The following is a 23,315-nucleotide window of genomic DNA, read 5'->3' on the forward strand; positions in this document are numbered from 1 at the left end:
AGGCCATCGCAAAGAGCTGGATTGGAAGTCTCAAACTTGTGCCCATATGGGATGCCAGTGATTCAGGCCAGGGCATTAACTCAATGTGCCACAGCACTGGCCCCATCCCATAAGTTTTGATATGATATAATGTTGTATTCATTCATTTCCAGAAATATTTTGACTTTTCTTTTAATTTCTTCTATTACCCACTGTTCATTCAGGAACATGTTGCTCAGTGTCCATGTGCTCTAGAGATTCTTGTATTGTTGATTTCCAGCTTCATTCCAATGTGATCTGAGAAGATGTATAGTATGAATTTGATTTTTTAAAAATTTGCTGAGACTTGCTTTATGGCCTAATATATGATTTGTCTAGAGAAAATTCCATGCACCGATGAGAAGAATGTGTATTCTGTAACTATGGTGTGAAAAGTTGTGTAGATATCAGTTTGGTCACTTCAGTCCATAGTGTTGATTAGCTCTGTTGTTTCTTTTTTGACTTTCTGTCTAGTTGATCTGTCCATTGATGAAAGTGGGGTGTATAATCCCCCATTACTGTTGTATTGGAGTCCATGTCTCCCTTTAGATACATTAACATTTCTTTTAAATAGCCAGTCACCCTGTCATTGGATGCATATACATTTATTATAGTCACAACTTCCTGCTGAATTGATCCCTTAATCATTATGTAGTGTTTTTTGTGTTAAAGTGTATTTTGTCTGATATTAGGATGGCAACATCTGCCTTTTTAAAAATTTTCTGTTGGCATGGAATATATTTTCTCATTCTTTCACTTTCAGCCTGCAGGTATCATTGTTGGTAAGATGTGTTTCTTGTAGGCAGCAAGTAGATGAGTCTTTTTTTGATCCATTCATCCAGTCTGTGTCTTTTAACTGGAGAGTTGAGGCCTTTTACATTTAAGGTGACTATTGATAAGTAACAACTTGGCTCTGCCATTTTTCTGTAAATAATATTCCTATTGTTTACTCTGGATTTCTTTTGTACTTTTACTGGGAGGATTTTCTGCTTTCACATTCTTTTGTAATGTTTCTGTTTCTGTGTGTAGCACATCCTTAAGCATCTTTTGAAAGGCTGGATGAGTAGTGACAAACTTTTTCAATTTCTGTTTGTTACGGAAGGTCTTTATTTCACCTTCATTCATAAATGAGAGCTTTTCATGGTACAATATTCTGGGTTGACAGGTTTTTTTTTTTTTTTTTTTAAGATTTGGACTATATCTTGCCATTCTCTTCTAGCCTGTGGGGTTTCTGATGAGAAGTCTGCTGTGAGTCTACTTGGAGATCCTCTGAAATTAATCTGGCATTTCTCTCATGCACATTTTAGATCCTTTCCTTTCCTGTCCTTTCCTTTCTTTATTTTTAAAAATTTTTATTTATTTATTCGACAGGTAGAGTTACAGACAGTGAGAGAGAGACAGAGAGAAAGATCTTCCTTCCGTTGGTTCACTCACCAAATGGTCACCACAGCCAGCACTGCACCAATCTGAAGCCAGGAGCCAGGTGCTTCCTCCTGGTCTCCCTCATGGGTGCAGGGGCCCAAGCACCTGGGCCATCCACCACTGCCTTCCCAGGCCACAGCAGAGAGCTAGACTGGAAGAGGAGCAGCCAGGACTAGAACCCGTTGCCCATATGGTATGCTGGCGCCGCAGGCAGAGGATTAACCAAGTGAGCCATGGCGCCGGCCCCCTAGAATCTTTTCTAGTCGTGGTGAAGATCTTTTCTGGTCATGTCTACTAAGAGTTCTATGTGCTTCTTCTCTTGGACGTCCTTTTCTTTCTCCAAATTGGGGAAGTTTTCTGAAATTATTTCACTAAATAGGCCTTATATTTCATTGTCTCCTTTCACAGCTTCGGGAACTCCTAAGATACGTATGTGGGTTGTTTTATAGTATCCCATAAATATCCAACACTGTTTTTAATTTATCTGTTGCCTTTTTTTGATCTGACTGGAAATTTTCTAAAGATTTTTCTTCTAGCTTAGATATTCTATCTTCTGCCTTGCCAAGTCTGCTGCTAAGGCTTTCCAATGCATTTTTTATTTGATCTATTGAATTATTCATTTCTAATATTTCATTTTGATTTCTCTTTAAAATAATTTTATGGGGAAAATTTTCATTAATGTTGTGTATAATTTTCTTTAGTTTGTGGATTTGCTTCTGATTAAATTTGAGTAATCCTATGAATAATTTTTTGAATTCCATTTCTGGTATTTCCTCAATCTCTTCATCTTTACATTCTAATATTGAAATGTGTTTCTTGGTGTGGGGTGGGGACATGGTGTCTTCCTTATTCTTGTTTCTTGAATTTCTGCATATATTTTTGCATTTGTGGAGATACTTACTGTTTTTTTTTTTTTCCTCAAATGGATTTTATCTTTGAGCTATGCCTTTGGGGCTTAGTGGAATGTCTTCACTTTCAGTGAATACAAAGAGGTATGTGGTGGGAGTGGCCAGGGAGTTCTGCTCAGTGCTCCAGGGTGGAGTGAGTATCCAGGGAAGCACCTAAGTTGGTGGTGGTAGATCTCCTGTTTACAGAAGGGGGGCAGGATGTACACCTCTATTGGTGTGATCACTCCTTCACCACCTCTCCTCCAAGCTGAACAATTTCTGGGTATTAGTCCCCAGTGTATTCAACACTCATCCCCACCACTGTATGAACCACACAAATGATGTGTGCAGTCCTCATTGTGAACACAGTTCCTGCTGCAATGACCTGCCTCAGGCAACCATTGAGCTCCAGTTACACCCTGCACCTTCTCATGTAACCACCAAGTCCTCATGGTCTCAGCACACAAGACTCCCACAGTTGCTGGGTGTAGAACTTTTGCTCTTCCCTGCCAGTCTGTCCATTCAGCAGAGTGGCAGATGTTCCCTCAGCCAGCTCCACATAGGCATCTTGATCCTGGGAGGTTGGGAGTGCCTTACTGTCCTGTATGAGTGCCTAGCCACTCCCAGGCAGGCTGAAAGTTAGTGGGAACTTCAGGTTTTTCCCTCCTTTAGAATCTCTGTAGCACACACGTATAAAAGAGTCAGTGGCTGAGTGTTGCTCTCTCCCCACCACTGCTACCGGTACTGCCGAGGTGTTTGGTCTAAGCCAGTTGCTGTGAGTGCACAAAAAGTCTTCTGAAGCTGCTCAAAGCCAAGAGCACCCTTTCTCAACCAGGCAGCAGATGCTGTTGTGGGGAAGTTGGGGTGAAATAAACATGCCCACTCTACTTCAACTGGGTCCACAGGCAACTGCAAGTCCCCAAGGCTCCAGTCTGGATTCATGCCATGCTCTTCTTCTGGCTATATTACCATTGTTTGCTGCAGTCTCACCTCCTCCTCCAAGCAGCCACTATGTTGCCTCTTGCTCCAGCTCTTGACTGCTGCAGTCGTATGTTGTATTCATGTTCATGCTATACTTCCACACTCTCCACACAATCCATAGTGTTTCTCTTTCTCTTGTAGGATTTCCTGTGTGGTTTTTCTCTCCAATTCTCCCCTGAGAGTGTATTTCCTACACTTTTACTATTTATCCCTAGCCTAGCACAGTATGTCATTCTCTAATGCACCATCATGGAATCTTCTTGAAGTATACTTATAAGCAGGTTGATCACTTGCTTCTGGTTTTAAATTTGATTTAACAGACCAAGGGTCAGCAACCTATGTCCTGTAAACCTAATGTGGTCTACCACTTATCTTTGTAAATCAAGTTATATTGGTACAGTTGAATATTTGCCATAGAGATGACTTAGCCTGCAAATCATAAAATATTTACCAGGTGGCCTTGCCATAGATTATCAAAATATAATTCTAGAAAACTCTTCATAATTTTTTTGTAAACTGGAATTTATCTCTGGTATGCAGAGATGGTTCAACATTCACAAATCAATAAATGTAATAAATCACATTAACAAGTTGAAGAATAAAAACCATATGATCTCAATAGATGCAGAGCAGACATTTGATAAAATACAACACCCTTTCATGATGAAACCTTAAGCAAATTGGTTATACAAGGAATATTCCTCAACAAAGCCAGTGTCTTATTGAATGGGCGAAGTTGAAGCATTCCTACTAAGATCCAGAATCAGATAAGGATGCCCACTGTCACCAGTGTTGTTCAGCACAGTCCTAGAAGTTTTAGCCAAAGATGTTAAGCAAGAACAATAAATCAAAGGGATACAAATTGGAAAGGAGGAATCAAACCATCCCTATTTGCTGATGACATGATTCTATATATAGGGGAACCAAAAGACTTCACTAAGAGACTATTGGAACTCATAAAAGAGTTTGGTAAAATGGCAGGATATAAAAATAATGCATAAAATCAATAGCCTTTGCATACAAAGACAATGCCATGGCTGAGAAAGAACTTCTAAACTCAACCCCATCCACAGTAGCTACAAAAAAATTTAAATGCCATGGAATAAATTTAACCAAGAGGGTGAAAGATCTCTACAATGAAAATTATAGAACATTAAAACATAGAAGATACACACACAAAAATGGAAAAATCTTCCATATTCATGGGTTGGAAAATTAATATCATCAAAATGTCCATACTACTGAAAGCAATTTTCAGATTCAATGTGATCTATATAAAAATACCAATGACATTTCTCTCAGATCTAGAAAAAAATGATGCTAAAATTCATATGGAAACACAAGAGACTCTGAATAGCTAAAGCAAACTATACAACAGAAAGCTGGAGGCATCACAATACCAGATTTCAAGACATATTATATGGCAGTGCAATCAAAACAGCAGGGTCCCAGCACAAAAATAGACATGTAGGCCACTGGAACAGAATAAAAACTCCAGAAATCAGTGTATGTATATACAACCAACAAAAGTTTGACAAAGGAGCTAATATCAATCCCTGGAGCAAGGATGGCCTCTTCAACAAATGGTGCTAGCGAAATTGGATCTCTATGTGCAGAAGTATGAAACAAAACTCCTGCTTTATTCTGGTCTGGCTGAAAAGCCCATGAGAGCATTTCAGGCATAGAAAGCCAAAACACCATGGCAAAAAAATGTCCTACATGAAGGATCTCTGTAAGAGAAACCCCAGTGGAAAGAAATGGCCATCAAAGAAGAATGTACTTTTCTCAGAAGGGAAGAGAGAACTACTATGCTTATGGCCTTGTCTAAATAATGATGGATGATGTGGATTCAAAAGGCTTCCATAGCCTTGGTAGCTCATATCAAAAGCCCCGGCTGGTCACTGAAGTCATACATGAGAGTGTTAATTGTTAAATTAAAAATGTGCATCACCATGCACGTATATCCCATGTAGGTCACCTGTTCTCAATGAGTTGTATTATGCGAATTAACTGAAAAATTTGTTCTCAAATAGAATGTGTGTGTGTGTGTGTGCAAATTGTTAAAATCTTTACTTAGTATAGAGTTGTTCTTCTGTATATAAAGTTAATTGAAAATGAATCTTAATGGAGAATGGGACTAGGAATGGGAGAGGGAGGAGGGGTGAGTGGGAGTGAAGGTGGGAGGGTGGGTATGGTGGGAAGAATCACTATATTCCTAAAGTTCTAATTAAGAAATTTGTAATCTTTAAAAAGTTTCTTTGGAAAAAAAAATCCTTCCTTACACCATCAACTCAAAGTGGATCAAAAATCGGCATCTACTGGCTGATACAATCAAATTACTGCAGAACATTGGGGAAAATCTGCAAGACACTGGCACAGGCAAAGACTTCTTGGAAGAGATCCCAGAAGCACAGACAATCAAAGCAAAAATAGACAAATGAGATTACACCAAGCTGGGAAGCTTCTGTATTGCAAAAGAAACACAGTAAAGTGATGAAGAAATGGACAGAATAGGAGAAAATATCTGCAAACTTTGAAACTGATAGAGGATTAATATCCAGAATATGTAAAATACTCAAGAAATTTGACAACAATAAAACAAACAAACCAATGTTTGTTGATTTTGCCCAAAGGAATGGGCAAAGAACTTGAATAGGCAGATTTCAAAGGATGAAAATCAGATGGGCAAAAGTGATATGAAAAAATGCTCAGGATCATTAGCCATCAGGGAAATGAAAATCAAAACCACAATGAGGTTGCACCTCACACCTGTTAAAATGGCTCACATACAGAAATCAACAAACAATATATGCTAGAAAGGATGTGGGGGAAAAGGTAGCGTAATCCACTGTTGGGAATATAAACTGGGGCAGCCATTGTGGAAGACAGTATGGAGATACCTCAGAAATCTGAATATAGACCTACCATGTGACCCAGCAATCCCACTCCTGGGAATTTACCCAAACAAAATGAAGTCAATATCTGAAAGAGTTATCTATATCACCATGTTCATTGCAGCTCCATTCCCAATAGCTAAAACATGGAATCAACACAGATATCCATCAACTGATGACTAGATAAAAAATATTTGCAAACTCTGCAACAGATAAAGGGTTAATAACCAGAATCTACAAAGAGATCAAGAAACTCCACAAAAACAAAACCAACAACCCAATTAAGAGATGGGCCAAGGACCTCAATAGACATTTTTCAAAAGAGGAAATCCAAATGGCCAACAGGCACATGAAAAAATGTTCAAGGTCATTAGCAATCAGAGAAATGCAAATCAAAACCACAATGAGGTTCCACCTCACCCCGGTTAGAATGGCTCACATTCAGAAATCTACCAACAACAGATGCTGGCGAGGATGTGGGGAAAAAGGGACACTAACCCACTGTTGGTGGGAATGCAAACTGGTCAAGCCACTATGGAAGTCAGTCTGGAGATTCCTCAGAAACCTGAAGATAACCCTACCGTTCGACCCAGCCATCCCAGTCTTTGGAATTTACCCAAAGGAATTTAAATTGGCAAACAAAAAAGCGGTCTGCACCCTAATGTTTATTGCAGCTCAATTCACAATAGCTAAGACCTGGAACCAACCTAAATGCCCATCAACGGTAGACTGGATAAAGAAATTATGGGATATGTACTCTTTAGAATACTATACCGCAGTAAGAAACAACGAAATCCAGTCATTTGCAACAAAATGGAGGAATCTGGAACACATCATGCTGAGTGAAATAAGCCAGTCCCAAAGGGACAAATACCATATGTTCTCCCTGATCGGTGACAACTGACTGAACACCAAAAAGGAAACCTGTTGAAGTGAAAGGGACACTATGGGAAACGGTGACTTGATCAGCATAGCCCTGACTGTTAATGAACAACTTAATACATTATCCCTCTTAGTAGTTTTTTTGTCTGTTCTACTTAATATGACTGGTTTAATTCTGTAATTAATACACAGTTATTCTTAAGTGTTGAAATTTAACTGAAATGTGATCCCTGTTAAACATAAGAGTAGGAATAAGAGAGGGAAGAGATATATAATTTGGGACATGCTCAAGCTGACTTGCCCCAAATGGTAGAGTTAGAAACATACCAGGGGACTCCAATTTAATCCCATCAAGGTGGCATGTACCAATGCCATCTCACTATTCCAAGTGATCAATTTCAGTTCGCAATTGATCATAATGAAAGGACTAAGAGTCAAAGGGAGCACATAAGCAAGTCTAGTACCTGCTAACACTAACCGATAGAATAAATAAAGGGGAGAGTGATCCAACATGGGAAGTGAGATACTCAGCAGACTCATAGAATGGCAGATGCCCTAAATAGCACTCTGGCCTCAGAATCAGCCCTAAAGGCATTCCGATCTGGCTGAAAAGCCCATGAGAGTATTTCAGGCATGGAAAGCCAAGACACTCTGGCAAAAGATCTCTGTGAGTGAGATCTCAGTGGAAAGAACAGGTCTTCAAAGAAGGAGGTACCTTTCTCTGAAGGGAGGAGAGAACCTCCACTTTGACTATGACCTTGTCTAAACAAGATAAGAGTCGGAGAACTCAAGGGGCTTCCATAGCCTTGGAAACTCATGACTGGAGCATAGGGAGATTACTGATGCCATAGACAGGAGTGTCAATTAGTAAAGTCAACAACAGGAGTCACTGTGCACTTACTCCTCATGTAGGATCTCTGTCCTTAATGTGCTGTGCATTGAGATTTAATGCTATAACGAGTACTCAAATAATATATTTCACTTTGTGTTTCTATGTGGGTGCAAACTGTTGAAATCTTTACTTAATGCATACTAAACTGATCCTCTGTAAAAAAAAAAAAAAAAAAAAAAAGAAGAAACTATCAACTCCCAACTTGACTCTCACTGGGATTAAACATGACAATAGGTCTGATCTGATTTCATCATCATTAAAAAAAATCATCTATTATTTTTCACTTTATGTTTCTGTGTGGGAGCAAACTGTTGAAATCCTTACTTAATGTATACTAAGCTGATCTTCTGTATATTAAGATAATCGAAAATGAATCTTGATGTGAATGGAAGGGGAGAGGGAGTGGGAAAGGGGAGGGTTGTGGGTGGGAGGGACAGTATGGGGGGGAAGCCATAGTAATCCATTATTCGTACTTTGGAAACGTATATTCATTAAATAAAAGTTAAAAAAAAAAGACACAGGATCATTAAATATGACTATTTCAGTTCTTTTTATATAATTAAACTTATGTTCTATTACTCAACATAAAGAAATTAAAATGCATAAAAATAAAGAAAAAAATCGCATGTTCCAGTCTTTAATACTAACAATTTATATCCAATAGTTTCAACATTTTTATCAGAAAAGAGTATTTAAAAATATTTAAGTTTAATTTGGAGCTTGATTGCTACTCTATAATGAAATAGTCTCAAAGGATCCTGGAGAGTTCAGCTTTGACTGACAGTGGAGAGGTGCCCATAAACTAATTTTCAATAAAGTAATTTACCTGATTCCTTCTATATTTGGAATTTAATCACTCGCAGATTCCCACATTTTCCCCTGTTGCCTAAAAGTGTAGATTTGTATTGAAAAGATGGTTAAATATGCACATAGAGATAATTTCAGAAAAAGCAACAGTGATAAGCCATGTTGAATGAATGCACGCTCCATGCTGTGATGAGTGTGGTATTTTACCAGTGGGGTCTTCCTTCTCCAAATCTATCACTCTAGACTATTCTGTTGAAAGCAAATTCTGAAAAATCATACCTAAGGATATTTCACCTGACTTGTGCTCCTCAAACTGCCAAGATCATCGAAAAAAACTCCAGTCTGAGAAACCATCGAGGCTACAGAGGAGCCCAGAAGACCTGAGAGGTACCTGTGATGTGGTGTCCAGGAGGGGTCCCTGCTGCAGTGAAAGGACTTGTGATGGAAACTAAGGACATGTGAATGCACCATGGACTCCACTGAATAATGACACATCCTGACTGGCCCATTAGCTGCGAGCAATGTGCTGAGCTAATGGGAGATGTTAATAAGAAGGGAAATTGGGTGTGAAGTATGTGGGATTCTCTGTGCTGTCTGCTGACTTTTAGGTAAATAGAAAACTATTGTTACTCTAAAATGAAATTTTAATTAAAAGCAGATGCTGTTAACCTAAAAAAAAAAAAATTATGGCATATATACACTATGGAATATTATGCAGCAGTTAAAAAGTGAAATCCCATTTTGTAAAAAAATGGATGCAACTGGAAACCATTATAGTTAGTGAAATAAGCAAGTCCCAGAAAAAAATGATGCTGAAATTCATCTGAGGCCCAGGTGACCTCGGATTGCTAAAGCAATCTTGTACAACAAAAACAAAGCTGGAGGCATCACAATACCAGATTTCAGGACATACTACAGGGCAGTTGTTATCAAAACAGCATGGTTGCTGGCACCGCGGCTCACTAGGCTAATCCTCCGCCTTGCGGCGCCGGCACACTGGGTTCTAGTCCCGGTCGGGGCGCCGGATTCTGTCCCGGTTGCCCCTCTTCCAGGCCAGCTCTCTGCTGTGGCCAGGGAGTGCAGTGGAGGATGGCCCAAAGTCCTTGGGCCCTGAACCCCATGGGAGACCAGGATGAGTACCTGGCTCCTGCCATCGGATCAGCACGGTGCGCCAGCCGCAGCGGCCATTGGAGGGTGAACCAACGGCAAAAGGAAGACCTTTCTCTCTGTCTCTCTCACTATCCACTCTGCCTGTTAAAAAAAAAAAAAGGCATGGTACTGGTACAGAAACAGATGGATAGACCAATGGAACAGAATAGAAACACCAGAAATCAATCCAAACATCTATAGCCAACTTATATTTGATCAAGGATCCAAAACCAATCCTGGAGTAAGGACAGTCTATTCAATAAATGGTGCTGGGAAAATTGGATTTCCACATGCAGAATCATGAAGCAAGACCCCTACCTTACACCTTACACAAATTCAACTCAACATGGATTAAAGATCTAAATCTATGACCAGACACCATCAAATTATTAAAGAACATCAGAGAAACCCTGCAAGATATAGGCACAGGCAAAGACTTCTTGGAAAAGACCCCGGAAGCACAGGCAGTCAAAGCCAAAATTAACATTTCTGATTGCATCAAATTGAGAAGTTTCTGTACTGCAAAAGAAACAGTCAGGAAAGTGAAGAGGCAACTGACAGAATGGGAAAATATATTTGCAAACTGTGCTACAGATAAAGGGTTAATAACCAGAATCTACAAAGAGATCAAGAAACTCCACAACATCAAAACAAACAACCCACTTAAGAGATGGGCCAAGGACCTCAATAGACATTTTTCAAAAGAGGAAATTCAAATGGCCAACAGACACATGAAAAAATGTTCAAGATCACTAGCAATCAGGGAAATGCAAATCAAAACCACAATGAGGTTTCACATCTCCCTGGTTAGAATGGCTCACATTCAGAAATCTACCAACAATAGAAGCTGGCGAGGATGTGGGGAAAAAGGGACACTAACCCACTGTTGGTGGGAATGCAAACTGGTAAAGCCACTATGGAAGTCAGTCTGGAGATTCCTCAGAAACCTGAATATAACCCTACCATACAACCCAGCCATCCCAGTCTTTGGAATTTACCCAAAGGAAATTAAATTGGCAATTAAAAGAGCTGTCTGCACCTCAATATTGCAGCTCAATTCACAATAGCTAAGACATGGAATCAACCTAAATGCCCATCAACAGTAGACTGGATAAAGAAATTATGGCACATGTACTCTATAGTATACTATACAGCAGTCAAAAAACATGAAATCCGGTCATTTGTAACAAAATGGAGGAACCTGGAAAAAATCATGCTGAGTGAAATAAGCAAGTCCCAAAAGGACAAATATCATATGTTCTCCCTGATCAGTAACAACTAACAGAGCACCTAAAAGGAAACCTATTTAAATTAAATGGACACTATGAGGAAAAATGACTTGATCAGTGCTTGTGTTGACTGTTGAGGAACAATGTATTATTTTATTTCTTTTATTACTATTTAATACCATTGGTTGAACTCTTTAACTAACACACAGTTATTCTTAGGTGTTTAAATGTAACTGAGAAGTGATCCCTGTTAAGTATGAGAGAGGGAGGAGATGTACAGTTTGGCACATGCTCACTCGGACTTACCCCTAATGGTAGAGCTAGAAATGTGCCAGGGGATTCCAATTCAATCCTATCAAGGTGGCATGTACCAATCCCATCTCACTAGTCAATGTGATCAGTTTAGTTCACAATTGATCATAATGAAAGGATTAAGTGTCAAAGGGATCACATAAACAAGACTAGTGTCTGCTGATACTGATAGAATTAAAAAAGAATAATCCAACATGGCAAGCAGGATACACAGCAGACTCATAGAATGACAGATGTCCTAAACAGCACTCTGGCCTCAGAATCAGCCCTTAAGGCATTCGGATCTGGCTAAAAAGCCCATGAGAGTTTTGCAGGCATGGAAAGCCAAAACATTGTGGCAAAAAAAGACCTAAATGAAAGATCTCTGTGAGTGAGATCCCAGTGGAAAGAATGGGCCATTAAAGAAGGAGGTACCTTTCTCTGAAGGGAGGAGAGAACTTCCACTTTGACTATGGCCTTGTCTAAATAAGATCGGAATTGACGAACTCAAGAGGCTTCCATAGCCTTGGCAGCTAATGGCAAGAGCCTCGGGTGATTACTGAGGTCATAAATAAAAGTGTCAATTGTTAACAACAGGAGTCACTGTGCACTTACTCCCCATGTGGGATCTCTGTCCTTAAAATGTGAATTAACGGTATAACTAGTACTGAAACAGTACTTTACACTTTGTGTTTCTGTATGGGTGCAAACTGTTGAAATCTTTACTTTGTATATACTAAATTGTTCTTCTGTATATAAAGATAATTGACAATGAATCTTGATGAAGATTGGGATGGGAGATGAAGTGGGAGATGGAATGGTTGCAGGTAGGAGGGAGGTTATGGGGGGGGGGGAGAGATGCTAGAATCCAAAAGTTGTACTTTGGAAATTTATATTTATTAAATAAAAGTTAAAAAAAAAAACTAAATAAGCCAGTCTCAAAAAGACAAATACCACATGTTTTCCCCGATCTGTGGTAACTGATAGAGTGCCTAAAATGTAATGTATAGGAGTCCCATTTGCATTTTGAGATGATATGATTGTTAACAGCCCTTATCTTTTCGTTTTGTTTTTGTTTTTTGTTTTTTTTGTTGTTGTTGTTGTTTTTTTTGGACAGGCAGAGTGGACAGTGAGAGAGACAGAGAGAAAGGTCTTCCTTTGCCGTTGGTTCACCCTCCAATGGCCGCCGTGGCCAGTTTCGCTGCGGCTGGTGTACCGCGCTGATCCGAAGGCAGGAGCCAGATGCTTCTCCTGGTCTCCCATGGGGTGCAGGGCCCAAGCACTTGGGCCATCCTCCACTGCACTCCCTGGCCACAGTAGAGAGCTGGCCTGGAAGAGGGGCAACCGGGACAGAATCCGGCGCCCCGACCGGAACTAGAACCCAGTGTGCCAGCGCCGCAAGGCGGAGGATTAGCCTATTGAGCCGTGGCGCCGGCCAACAGCCCTTATCTTTACTATTGAAGAATAGTGTTTTTTTCTTCAAACTATTTTTTGGACTCTTTACTTAATGTATGATTAATTTTATGAGTATAAAATAAGCTGAAAATAGATCATTGTAAAAATTAAGAGATGGAAAAGGAGAGGAAGGAGGAAGAAGAGTGGGAACATGGGCAGGAGAGAGTAGGGTGGGAAGCATCACTATGTCCCTGAATCTTTATACATAAAATACATGAAATTTGAATACCTTAAATAAAATTTAAACAAGAATAAGCGCGCACACACACACACACAAATTTTAAAACATAATTACCCAGAAACAATTGATGATTCTGTAAATGTTCAATAGTTCAATCTTAATTAACTTGCTCAAAATATTTTTCTCCTCAGAGATGAAGATAAACTGAAAACCTGGAAGCCCAAGTTTTTGATATCAAAGGAAAAAAAAGAGAAAAAAAGTGCTGAAGCATCAGAAAGGTAAGAAAACAGATGCAGTTATATTACAGCTTATCTGCTACAACTTATGGCTGTTTGACCTTAGGCAAATCATCAAATTTGATTGTCCAGTTCTTAGTCTACAAAATGATAATAACCTATATCACAGTACATCTGAAAGGATTAAGAGAGACAATGGGGGATGGATTTGTGGTATCCTGGGTTAAGATGACATTTGGGACCCCCTCATCTCATACTGAAGTGCCAATTTGAGTCCCAGATCCCTGCTAATGAAGGGAAGGCAGCAGATGATGGCCCAAGGATTTGAGTTCCTATTTTACATGTGGAAGACTGGGACAGAGTTCCTGGCTCCTGGGTTTGGCATGACCCAGCCCCAGTTTTTGCCATCATATTGGGAGTGACCCAGCAGATAAAGATTGGTCTCTCTCCCTCCCTCTTCCCTCATCCTCTCTCCACACTGTTGTCCCCTCCCTGTCTCTCTTTCTCTCCTTGTCTCTCTGCCTTTCAAATAAATAACTCTTCAAAGAAAAAAAGAAAGAGGGATATGAAAATGTTAAACACCACACACATTTATCTTCAGCATCTTCATCCTTGCTATTGTTGAGTGGAGAATGAAGAAAGATTTCAAGATGGCCCTTGTCATATAATGAAAAACTTCTAATTTTCTTTTAAGTTAAAACTTTTTTGTCTTACAAGATAGAACCTAAAACACCAATTTGAACTTAAATGAAACTTTAAGAGAAACTAGGTGTCATATATTAAGACTGCTTCCTCTATAATGTAATATAGTTCCAGCTGTGACTACAACTAGTATTGGAGTTTACAAAGAACGTTGCATGGATTCTCACCCTTCTTGATGTAGTGCAAGTCCCCAATTGGATGTTGTGGGAGGTGATGTTTTTACCAACTAAGTTGTCACATAACGCTCTGTGCTACGGTCTTCATAATTGCTAGGCTATGGCACAGGGTCTGGGTGCTTTCTTTAATGTTTGGGAAAATCTTCTACATAGTTACTGAGCTGTGAACATTATATGAACATTGTTCTGGAAAACCTGTCTAGAAAAGTCCTACTGGGTACCCCAAAAGAAATCAGACATCAGTCTGTACAAAATCTAAACTCCAAGGATGATCCTACCCTTACGTTTATTTTCTTTGGGTGTATTGAAGTAATTTATTTGTTATAACTTGGAAAAATGTATTCACCAACTAAACTAGGACAAACATCTTTTTACTTTAAAATTCATAGCTTCACATGCATTTACATAGCTCAGCAAATGGGAATATAAGAGGGGAAATATCATCAAAATTTTTGACCCTACCACTCCACACAATCCCCAAAAGCTTTTCAGTATATTTACAAGTAAGTATTTTGGGAGACAATTCTTTGATGCTTTTTTATTTCTTATAACAAATTGATTTAGTAAGATACGTTAACTCTCAACTGAGTAAATGTTTGAAAATGCAATAGTGGGGCTTTCATTACTCCTGTAAATGAATGTATCGGTTTCTTTTTTAAAAAGATTTATTTATTTATTTATTTATTTATTTTGAGAGAGAGCTACAGAAAGGGAGAGGGAAAGGCAGAGAGATAGATCTTCCATCCACCTGTTCACTCCCCCAGATGACCACAGTGGTCAGGGCTGAGACAGGTTGAAGTCAGAAGCTTCATCAGGGCCGGCGCTGCGGCTCAATAGGCTAATCCTCCGCATAGTGGCGCCAGCACACCGGGTTCTAGCCCCGGTCGGGGCGCCGGATTCTGTCCCGGTTGCCCCTCTTCCAGGCCAGCTCTCTGCTGTGGCCAGGGAGTGCAGTGGAGGATGGCCCAAGTGCTTGGGCCCTGTACCCCATGGGAGACCAGGAGAAGCACCTGGCTCCTGCCTTCGGATCGGCGCAGTGCACCGGCCGCGGCAGCCATTGGATAGTGAACCAATGGCAAAGGAAGACCTTTCTCTCTGTTTCTCTCTCTCTGTCCACACTGCCTGTAAAAAACAAAACAAAACAAAACAAAACAAACAAAAACAGAAAGCTTCATCAGGGTCTCCCAGATGGGTGACAGGACCTAACACTTAGACAATCCTCCTTTGCTTTTCCTGGGCCATTAGCATGGAATTGGATCAGAAGTAGAGCTGCTGGGACATGAACCTGGGACATGAACCAGTGCCCATATGGAACCCAGGCATTGCAAGCAGTAGGTGGCTTTACCCACCACACCACAATGCCAGCCCCAAATGTATCAGTTTCTATGTGCTCTTTTATCCCTTTAAAATGATTTCTACTGTAATTTCTTTTGCCAGTAAGAGATACTTCCTATATTATTTCAACCCTTTTTTAGTCCAAGATAATGGATAGTTTTAAGAGAAATTGGGTAAGGATCTCAGGTATAGAGCACTAAAAAGTATAGCCCGTCTTGCACAATGACCCAAGTAGACAAATGTGTAGGTAAGACGTATATGTTGGGAGATATATGTGTAGAGATGGCTAGAAAGGGAGATAAGGGCCAAATTATAAAATACCCTGCAAATGAATTTAGAATTTTCCTGTAGGCAGTATAGACACATTGTAAAGTTTTAAGCGAGAGAATAGATTAAGTTTTAGAAAGAAAACTCTGGAGACAGGAATCGGATGGTTCAAGGAAGGAGAGGCAAGAAGATGGCATTTCAGGCAAGAAGTTGTGGTAGTCTTGAGAGATGGCAGCAGCTGTAATCTTGGAGAGAAAGAAACATGTAGGAGACACTTCTAGGTAAAACTGACAGGATTTGATTGACTTTTTCTATCAATATAGTAAGTTGATACAAAACAGAACCAAACCCTACATGGAGAGCAGGAGGGATAAAGGGGAGGAGGATAAAGTTTCTGCTCTAAGCTTATTCACTTTTACATGTTAAAATTAATATACCTCTTTTGTGGCATCTTGCTTTATTTTCTTAATTCTATCCACCTCCCAAATCATTGGGTAAGCAGGACAGTTCTATGAACAACATAAATGTATGATTTTCCCAGTAATGCTTAAAAAGTTGGAAAGCCACAAAATGTAAGCCCTTTACCCATTCTTACTGGTTTCCATTAATTAATCTAAAGGTGAGTGAAAAGACTTCAAAATGTCCTTAAGTTTCTTTTTTGAAAAAGTTAATTATGCTTTTAAGTCTGATTTAGAGAAGTTTCTTATTTTTCTTAAATTGTTCAACTAATTTGTTTAATATATTTTTATATTAATTGACACATAGTAACCACACATTTTCATGGGGTGCAGTGTGATATTTCAACATGTGTATACAGTGAGAAGATCAGGGTTCCTGACATATTCATCACCTTATATAGGCTCATTTCCTCGTGTTGGGAACATTCAAAATCCTTGCTAATAATTTGAAATATATATGTAAATTACATTTATAATTGTTACCATCCATAGTTACCATGCTGGACTCTAGAATGATTAGAAGTTATTCATCCTATAAAATGATTCATCCTATAAAACTGCACTTCCTGAACCCCTTAAACATCCTCCATCAATGTCATTTTATTCTGTCTTGCTATCAAAAATACTTGAAAATTGTGTGGGAAAGTAATTGATATTTCCTGTCTTGTTCAGTTGTTTGGACAATGTGTTTTAATGGAAAGATATCTGTGTATTTATATGTATGTGTGTGTATACATATGTATGTATACACACATGACTATATATAATTTTACACAAAATTACATACACACAAAATTACACCTAAATTTATCATGAAATAGAATGATTTTGTAGATTTGGGAACCTAAAGATTTTATTGTAGAACATTTAACCCTTCTGCAATTTCTTACCAGTTTTTCTCCCAGAAATTTCTTCAGAATCAAGAAGCAAAACTTAGAAAAGAACAGAATAGAAAGAGAAGAAAAGCTTTTTAGGGAAAAATTTGAGGTATGTTCTCTTCTGAAGGTAAGAATTTGGAATATTAATAGCTAGGAACTCCCATGTATAAAGATTTTATACACACACACACACACACACACACACACTATACCTCTAACATCTTTGATAATCTTTGAATGAAAAAGCTGATGCTGCATTTTGAATTCTCCCTGATGCATTTCTACATTAACATAGCCATTTATATGCTATTTTCTCTGCCTGGGAAAAGTCCTGAGTTGTTCTTCAATGTTCTGTTCAAATGTCACTAGTCTTCCCCAGCTGCTCCAGGTGAAGTGACTCCCTCAGCACATTTTATGTAACTGTGATACCCATATCATGGGTAATACTGATCAGTTGGATTATAGCATGTGTGTGTGCCCACTAAATAGTTATGTTCCTCTGCAGGGTGAGACTCTGTCTCAATCGAGCTTGCCCCTAATTCCTAACATTAAACCAGATATACATACTGTTCAGTGACTGAATAGTGGGCTAAATAAGTAACAGTGGAATGATCTGAGCAGAATCTGAAACTCTTGGACATCTTATACTGTCATTAAGCTATGGGGCATTTTTCCAATATCTTAAAGTCCAAATGGTCCTTCCTAATTTCATATATTTAAAAAGTGAGAACTTATTAATATATATATACATATACATATATATATATATATATATTTCATGTGCTGGATTAGGAGAAATAAAGGGTACATCCTGCTCATAAAATATGTCTAAGTCACAGCCTGAAATCTTTCACAAGTTCTTCATGGCCAAATGGATAAAGTTTAGGCTTCTTAACATGGCATAAAAATCTCTGTTATGTCATGACCTATGCTTGCCTTTCTGGTTTTATCTCCTGACACTCTTTGTCTTGCACTATCAGCTCTGGAAACAAATGGTCATAGCTCTGTCCCTTGAATAACTTCCACCTCTGTGTTTGTCTTTCTTCTTCATTTCTCCAGCATGTACTTGGTATGTTTTGACTATCTGGTATACCCTTGCGATCACCTCCATCTGACTTGTTTACTTTTCAAGATCCAGTTGGGGTATCTCCTCTTTCCAGGAAGACTTGCCCAAATTCCTGACTAAAGAAATGACACTTCTTCTACCAATCTATATACCTGAGCAACCTCTTGATTATTGCATTTACCTATTTATCAAACTATGAGATCCTAGAGCACAAAGATTATCTTATTTAATCTTTATATCTACGTGCACAGCAGCATAAAAGTACCTGAGACTTTGTAAACATCCAAGTATATGTTTAAACAGGTTTAAAATAGGAATATACATAATTTTCTCAATCACTGATAACCCCTGACTGGGCCAAAGCTGGATAGTGTTACTATATTTAGAAATTATAATATGAAATTACATTTTAAATTTATCTACTATAAATTGTTATGTTATTTGATTAGGTGATAACAGTATAGTAATTACTTGTTGGAAAGACTCTTATAATCCTCTAGTGACATTTTCCCTCACCATATTTTTGACAGTCTCATATGAGACAGAAACTCCATTTGCTGTATACGTATATGATTCCATTCTTCAGTATTACCTGTGATGATTTTCCATAGTCAGAAAAAAATGATTTATTTTAATCATTTTTACCCAGCTCAAATCACAAAATACTGAGTACTCATTTGTGCCAGGCATTGAAAACACAAAGATATATATGACTATCTTCCATTTTCATATTATAAGACAGTAGGTTTATTAAATGCTGTATTAGGAGTAACTACAACATACAGTTAAAACAGTAAATTATACAAGCCATCATCAAAGTGTTTATGTGAGCTAGTTAAATGAAGGAGCAGTGGCAAGCAAATATGAAGGGCTTGTGGTGCATGTAAGGTTAGCATATAGCCTGATAAGATCTCAGAAAGTTGGGATGGAAGGATGGGGAATGACAGTATGCAAAGGATCATGAATGTGAAGCTAAGAAGTGAAATCAGTGAAGACTTTTGAGAACTAGACAAATGAAAAAGTGACCTAATCATATTTGTATTTCAAGGCATTTTGGTCAATTCACATTGAACTATGCCTTGGAAGAAGACAACTATTTAGGAAGCTATCCCTTTGCTGGGCAAAAGAAAAATACATCTCGCAGATAAGATTCCATTTGGTATAGAGTGATCTTATGAATTTATAATCCAAATTCAGGATACTTCTGAGAGTGGAAAGAGGTACTCTTTCCTTATCATAATACTTGTAGATAGAGACAATAATTAGAGACAAGCCTGGGCATAGGAGATATTTGGTCATTCTAATTTGGTGAAATAAACATCTGTAACTAAGCTGCATATATTAGAATTGGTTTTTTCTAGTCAACAGATTTTATTCAATATATTAGATATTGAAGTACCTGTGTGTGTATAGGATGGCTAGTTTATCACACAGAAAAATGTTTGATTAGGTCAGAAGTAGAATTTCTCATTTTCCCCCCACAAATGCCTACCTTCGAGCACAAAAGGAGAGTGGGAATTGCTCCTATATACACAGTCCCACCACTTTAAGACACATGTACTGTTGTTATATGTAAGTTTACTCAAAGATGAAGAGTGAACAAACAGTGCCATCTAGAAATGATAGGTATACAAGAATATTTAAGGCATTAAACAGATAAAGAGGATTTTGTTTTTTAACTTCTGCCCTCCTGGGTGTGAAGGTAAAAGTAATACTGTAGTAGCTAACATACCATCCATGATACTATAGCCTTATTACTATTTTTTTTTTTTTTTTTGACAGGCAGAGTAGACAGTGAGAGAGAGAGACAGAGAGAAAGGTCTTCCTTTGCCGTTGGTTCACCCTCCAATGGCCGGCGCGGCCTGCACACCGCACTGATCCGAAGGCAGGAGCCAGGTGCTTATCTTGGTGTCCCATGGTGTCCCAAACACTTGGGCCATCCTCCACTGCACTCCCTGGCCATAGCAGAGAGCTGGCCTGGAAGAGGGGCAACCAGGACAGAATCCGGCGCCCTGACCGGGGCTAGAACCTGGTATGCCGGCGCCGCAAGGCGGAGGATTAGCCTAGTGAGCCGCGGCGCTGGCCCTATAGCCTTATTAAAGACTCTTCATCCCTTAGATTCCATTCCCATACAATTAGATGATAGATGTGAAAATATTAGGAAAATATAATCTTACTACACAAATGTAAATTGTAGAATTTTAACACTATTTTCTTAAACGACTTTCACTGCATATCTTTCCATTTTCTACTTATTGAGTTATCACAGCATCTTCTGTTCATTAAGTTAATATACTATATCTTCTGTTAATTTTGTTATACTGAAGATAGCAATTATATAAATAAGCATGGTCCGATTAATCATTTCTAATTTTAGTACAACAAAGAGATTGCTGTCATCAACAAAGCAATAGTGTGCTCCAATAATACAAGAAATGGAATATTTGATTTGCCAATAACCCGTGGGGAAGAACTGGAAGTCATTGATATTGCTGAACAAAATCTAGTGATATGTCGCAATTCTAAAGGCAAATGTAAGTTTATTCACTTAAAGGTCAGACAATAAATCACTGTTCTTAAAGAAATCTTAAAGTATTTTCTCTGTAACTTTAAGATTAGTAACAGTGGTTTTGTTTATATAGATGGATATGTGCTCATTGAACATCTAGATTTCAAGTAAGTGCTTTTATACTTCCAATTCATGAGTTCTAAATAATTAATGTTGTATATACATTAGTCTCAAGAAAAGGCTACTAGATTTACTGAGATAGTTAGTCATGTAGTGCCCTATTCTGTATGGATTATATTGGAAGAGGTGTTTTTTTTTTGTTTGTTTTTTGTTTTTGTTTTTTGACAGGCAGAGTTAGAGACAGAAAGAAAGGTCTTTCTTCCATTTGTTCACTCCCCTACTGGCCACTACGGCTGGTGCGCTGCGGCCGATCCAAAGCCAGGAGCCAGGTACTTTGTCATGGTCTCCCATGGGGTGCAGGGCCCAAGGACTTGGGCCATCCTCCACTGCCTTCCCAGGCCACAGCAGAGAGCTAGACTGGAAGAGGAGCAACCAGGACAGAATCCGGCGTCCCGACCAGGACTACAACCTGGTGTGCCGGCGCCACAGGCGGAGGATTAGCCTAGTGAGCTGCGGCGCCAGCTGGAAGAGTTTTTATTATTGTGTTGCCTGTGTATCTTACCAAACTTCTCTACAGAGCATATTTATATTTTGAGGAAGCATAAAAATACTGAATTGGACTATCCCTATTCATTGGCCTAATTTCAAAATATTTTGTCTATTTTTCTTCTCAGGAATCAAGGTTGGTCACCTTAGGAAAGTCAAGATGCAATGCCAGGGGCTGTACTAGCCCCAAATCTCAGTCCTGCCTCATATCAGTTCCAGTTTACACATGAAAATGAGATGCACTTGTGGCAACTTTGGTTCAGAATGTGGAAGAGAAAGACAAAGGCAAACTCTCCATATTTTGATGCAGGTTTCACTCCTGAAGGGTTATCTTTCAGTGTTTTTTTCAGTACATATTTCACTCCAGTTCAGGAGAATGTGAAACTGTATGTGTTAGCACTGTAGCACTTGCTTAATGAGCCACATCCAAAGTTAGAAACCATGCCTTCTGGCACCTCGGCAGTTGTGCAGATGGTTAGTTCGCTTCTAATATTAGTACACAAGTGTTTTGAATTTCTAGATGTTATGCATTTAAATATGGCATAATTAAATTCTGAACAATCAATAATATAGCCAAGGTCTTTCAAATACTCAAATTGAAGATGTAATCTTAAAATATTTATGGCAGCCTTTTTAAAAGTCAAGATATAAGTGTCTTCTTTCTTCATCAAAAAATAAAATCCTATGACTGCTACTCAACATTAGTTTCCTTTGGGAATAGTTGGCTGAGAAGAAATTTATTCCTAATTTCACACAACATCATTTTAAGAAGTGCCTAAGTATATTTAACAATCTAAATAATACATGTATGTGCTGTGTCACTTTAAAACATCCTATTCCCCAAAATAAGGAAAATTGTTGTTATTTTGTCTATGCCTGAATATTTATTCAAATATAATTCAAATGTATTTTCATTTATGTGAAAATAAAAATTAAAAAGCAGAGCTGTAAATAACATTCTGTTATTCATGCAATTGAGATACCTAAATTCCACATATGTATTCAACTGTTTTAAAATTTAAGTGGCTTTATCAGCGCTGAAAAGCTGGAGAATTTCAGTCAGTTCTGTAAGCAGGTATATTCTGACCTTCAAGTGTGTGATGACTTTTTTTCCATGACCTCATCCTTTGGACTATGAGACTATTTTCTCATCTAGGTTCTTTTGTCTTCTTTTTCATGTTCCAAATGGCACTTGCCAATAAACACCAAGTTTATCCTAAGAGATAGGAATCAAAGGTATTCAGAGTTCAGAGAAGAAAAAAGATAAAGCGATTATTACAAATGACATAATTAAAAAGATACAAATGGATTGCTAGAGAATTAAGTAATGTTTTATGAAGAACATAACAGTGAGATTGGCTCTTTAAGTGTATTTGTTAGGCAGGGCAAAAAGATGGTGACCATTGGAAATCCAGGGTAAACGGCGTGCAGTTTGGTGAAACTGGCAGGAGCTGTTTGCAGTGAGGTAAGGTGGGGCTAGAATGTGACAGAGCTTGCTTGAACTTTCCCTTGGGAGAATGGGGAGCCATTCAAAGGTTAAGCAGGGAGGACATGCCAGATGTCTTGGCAGCATGGCTGGGGGTGGGGGAGTGGTGGATCAACATTGCAGTAATAGAAGAGGGGCTAATTGTTTCTGCAATATTCTAAGCAAAGGGGCATTAGGTCTTTAAAGGCAACAGCAGTAGAAATATGAGGACACTTCAAAAACTTCAAGGAAAGTAGAATTAAAAGGTAAAAGTTTAGAAATTCATTCATTTCTTTCGGAACTTTTTAAAGACCTCTTTTACAGAGAGGAGTCCCACTACAAGTATCACACAAGGAAAGGAAACAACACACAATTAGATGCAGAGTAAGTTTAGTAGAATTGGGGAATGGTCCTGAGAATTTTTAGGAGATGAGATTAAGACTGGTGCCAAACAGTGAGAAAACAGGGC

The 23,315-nt window shown here is 38.6% G+C and overlaps 1 protein-coding gene across 6 annotated transcripts in view; it reads left to right on the plus strand.

Moving 5' to 3' along the window:
• Window positions 1–22,598, plus strand: part of FYB2 (FYN binding protein 2) — a 172,758-nt gene extending 150,160 nt beyond the window's left edge. For 5 of the 6 annotated variants that reach the window (XM_089337354.1, XM_051856422.3, XM_089337355.1 and 2 more), the window contains 5 exons: window positions 13,280–13,366; window positions 17,156–17,249; window positions 20,584–20,740; window positions 20,849–20,882; window positions 21,510–22,598. In XM_089337354.1, coding sequence (XP_089193480.1) covers window positions 13,280–13,366; window positions 17,156–17,249; window positions 20,584–20,740; window positions 20,849–20,882; window positions 21,510–21,531 — 394 coding nt within the window. In that variant the 3' untranslated portion in view covers window positions 21,532–22,598. The remainder of the gene's footprint in view (window positions 1–13,279; window positions 13,367–17,155; window positions 17,250–20,583; window positions 20,741–20,848; window positions 20,883–21,509) is intronic. The other variant, XM_089337356.1, reaches the window with a different exon arrangement.
• The last annotated feature ends 717 nt before the right edge of the window (window positions 22,599–23,315 follow it).

This window comes from Oryctolagus cuniculus, chromosome 7 (assembly GCF_051225735.1).
Source record: "Oryctolagus cuniculus isolate XC-2025 breed Fujian yellow rabbit chromosome 7, ASM5122573v1, whole genome shotgun sequence".
NCBI lineage: Eukaryota > Metazoa > Chordata > Mammalia > Lagomorpha > Leporidae > Oryctolagus > Oryctolagus cuniculus.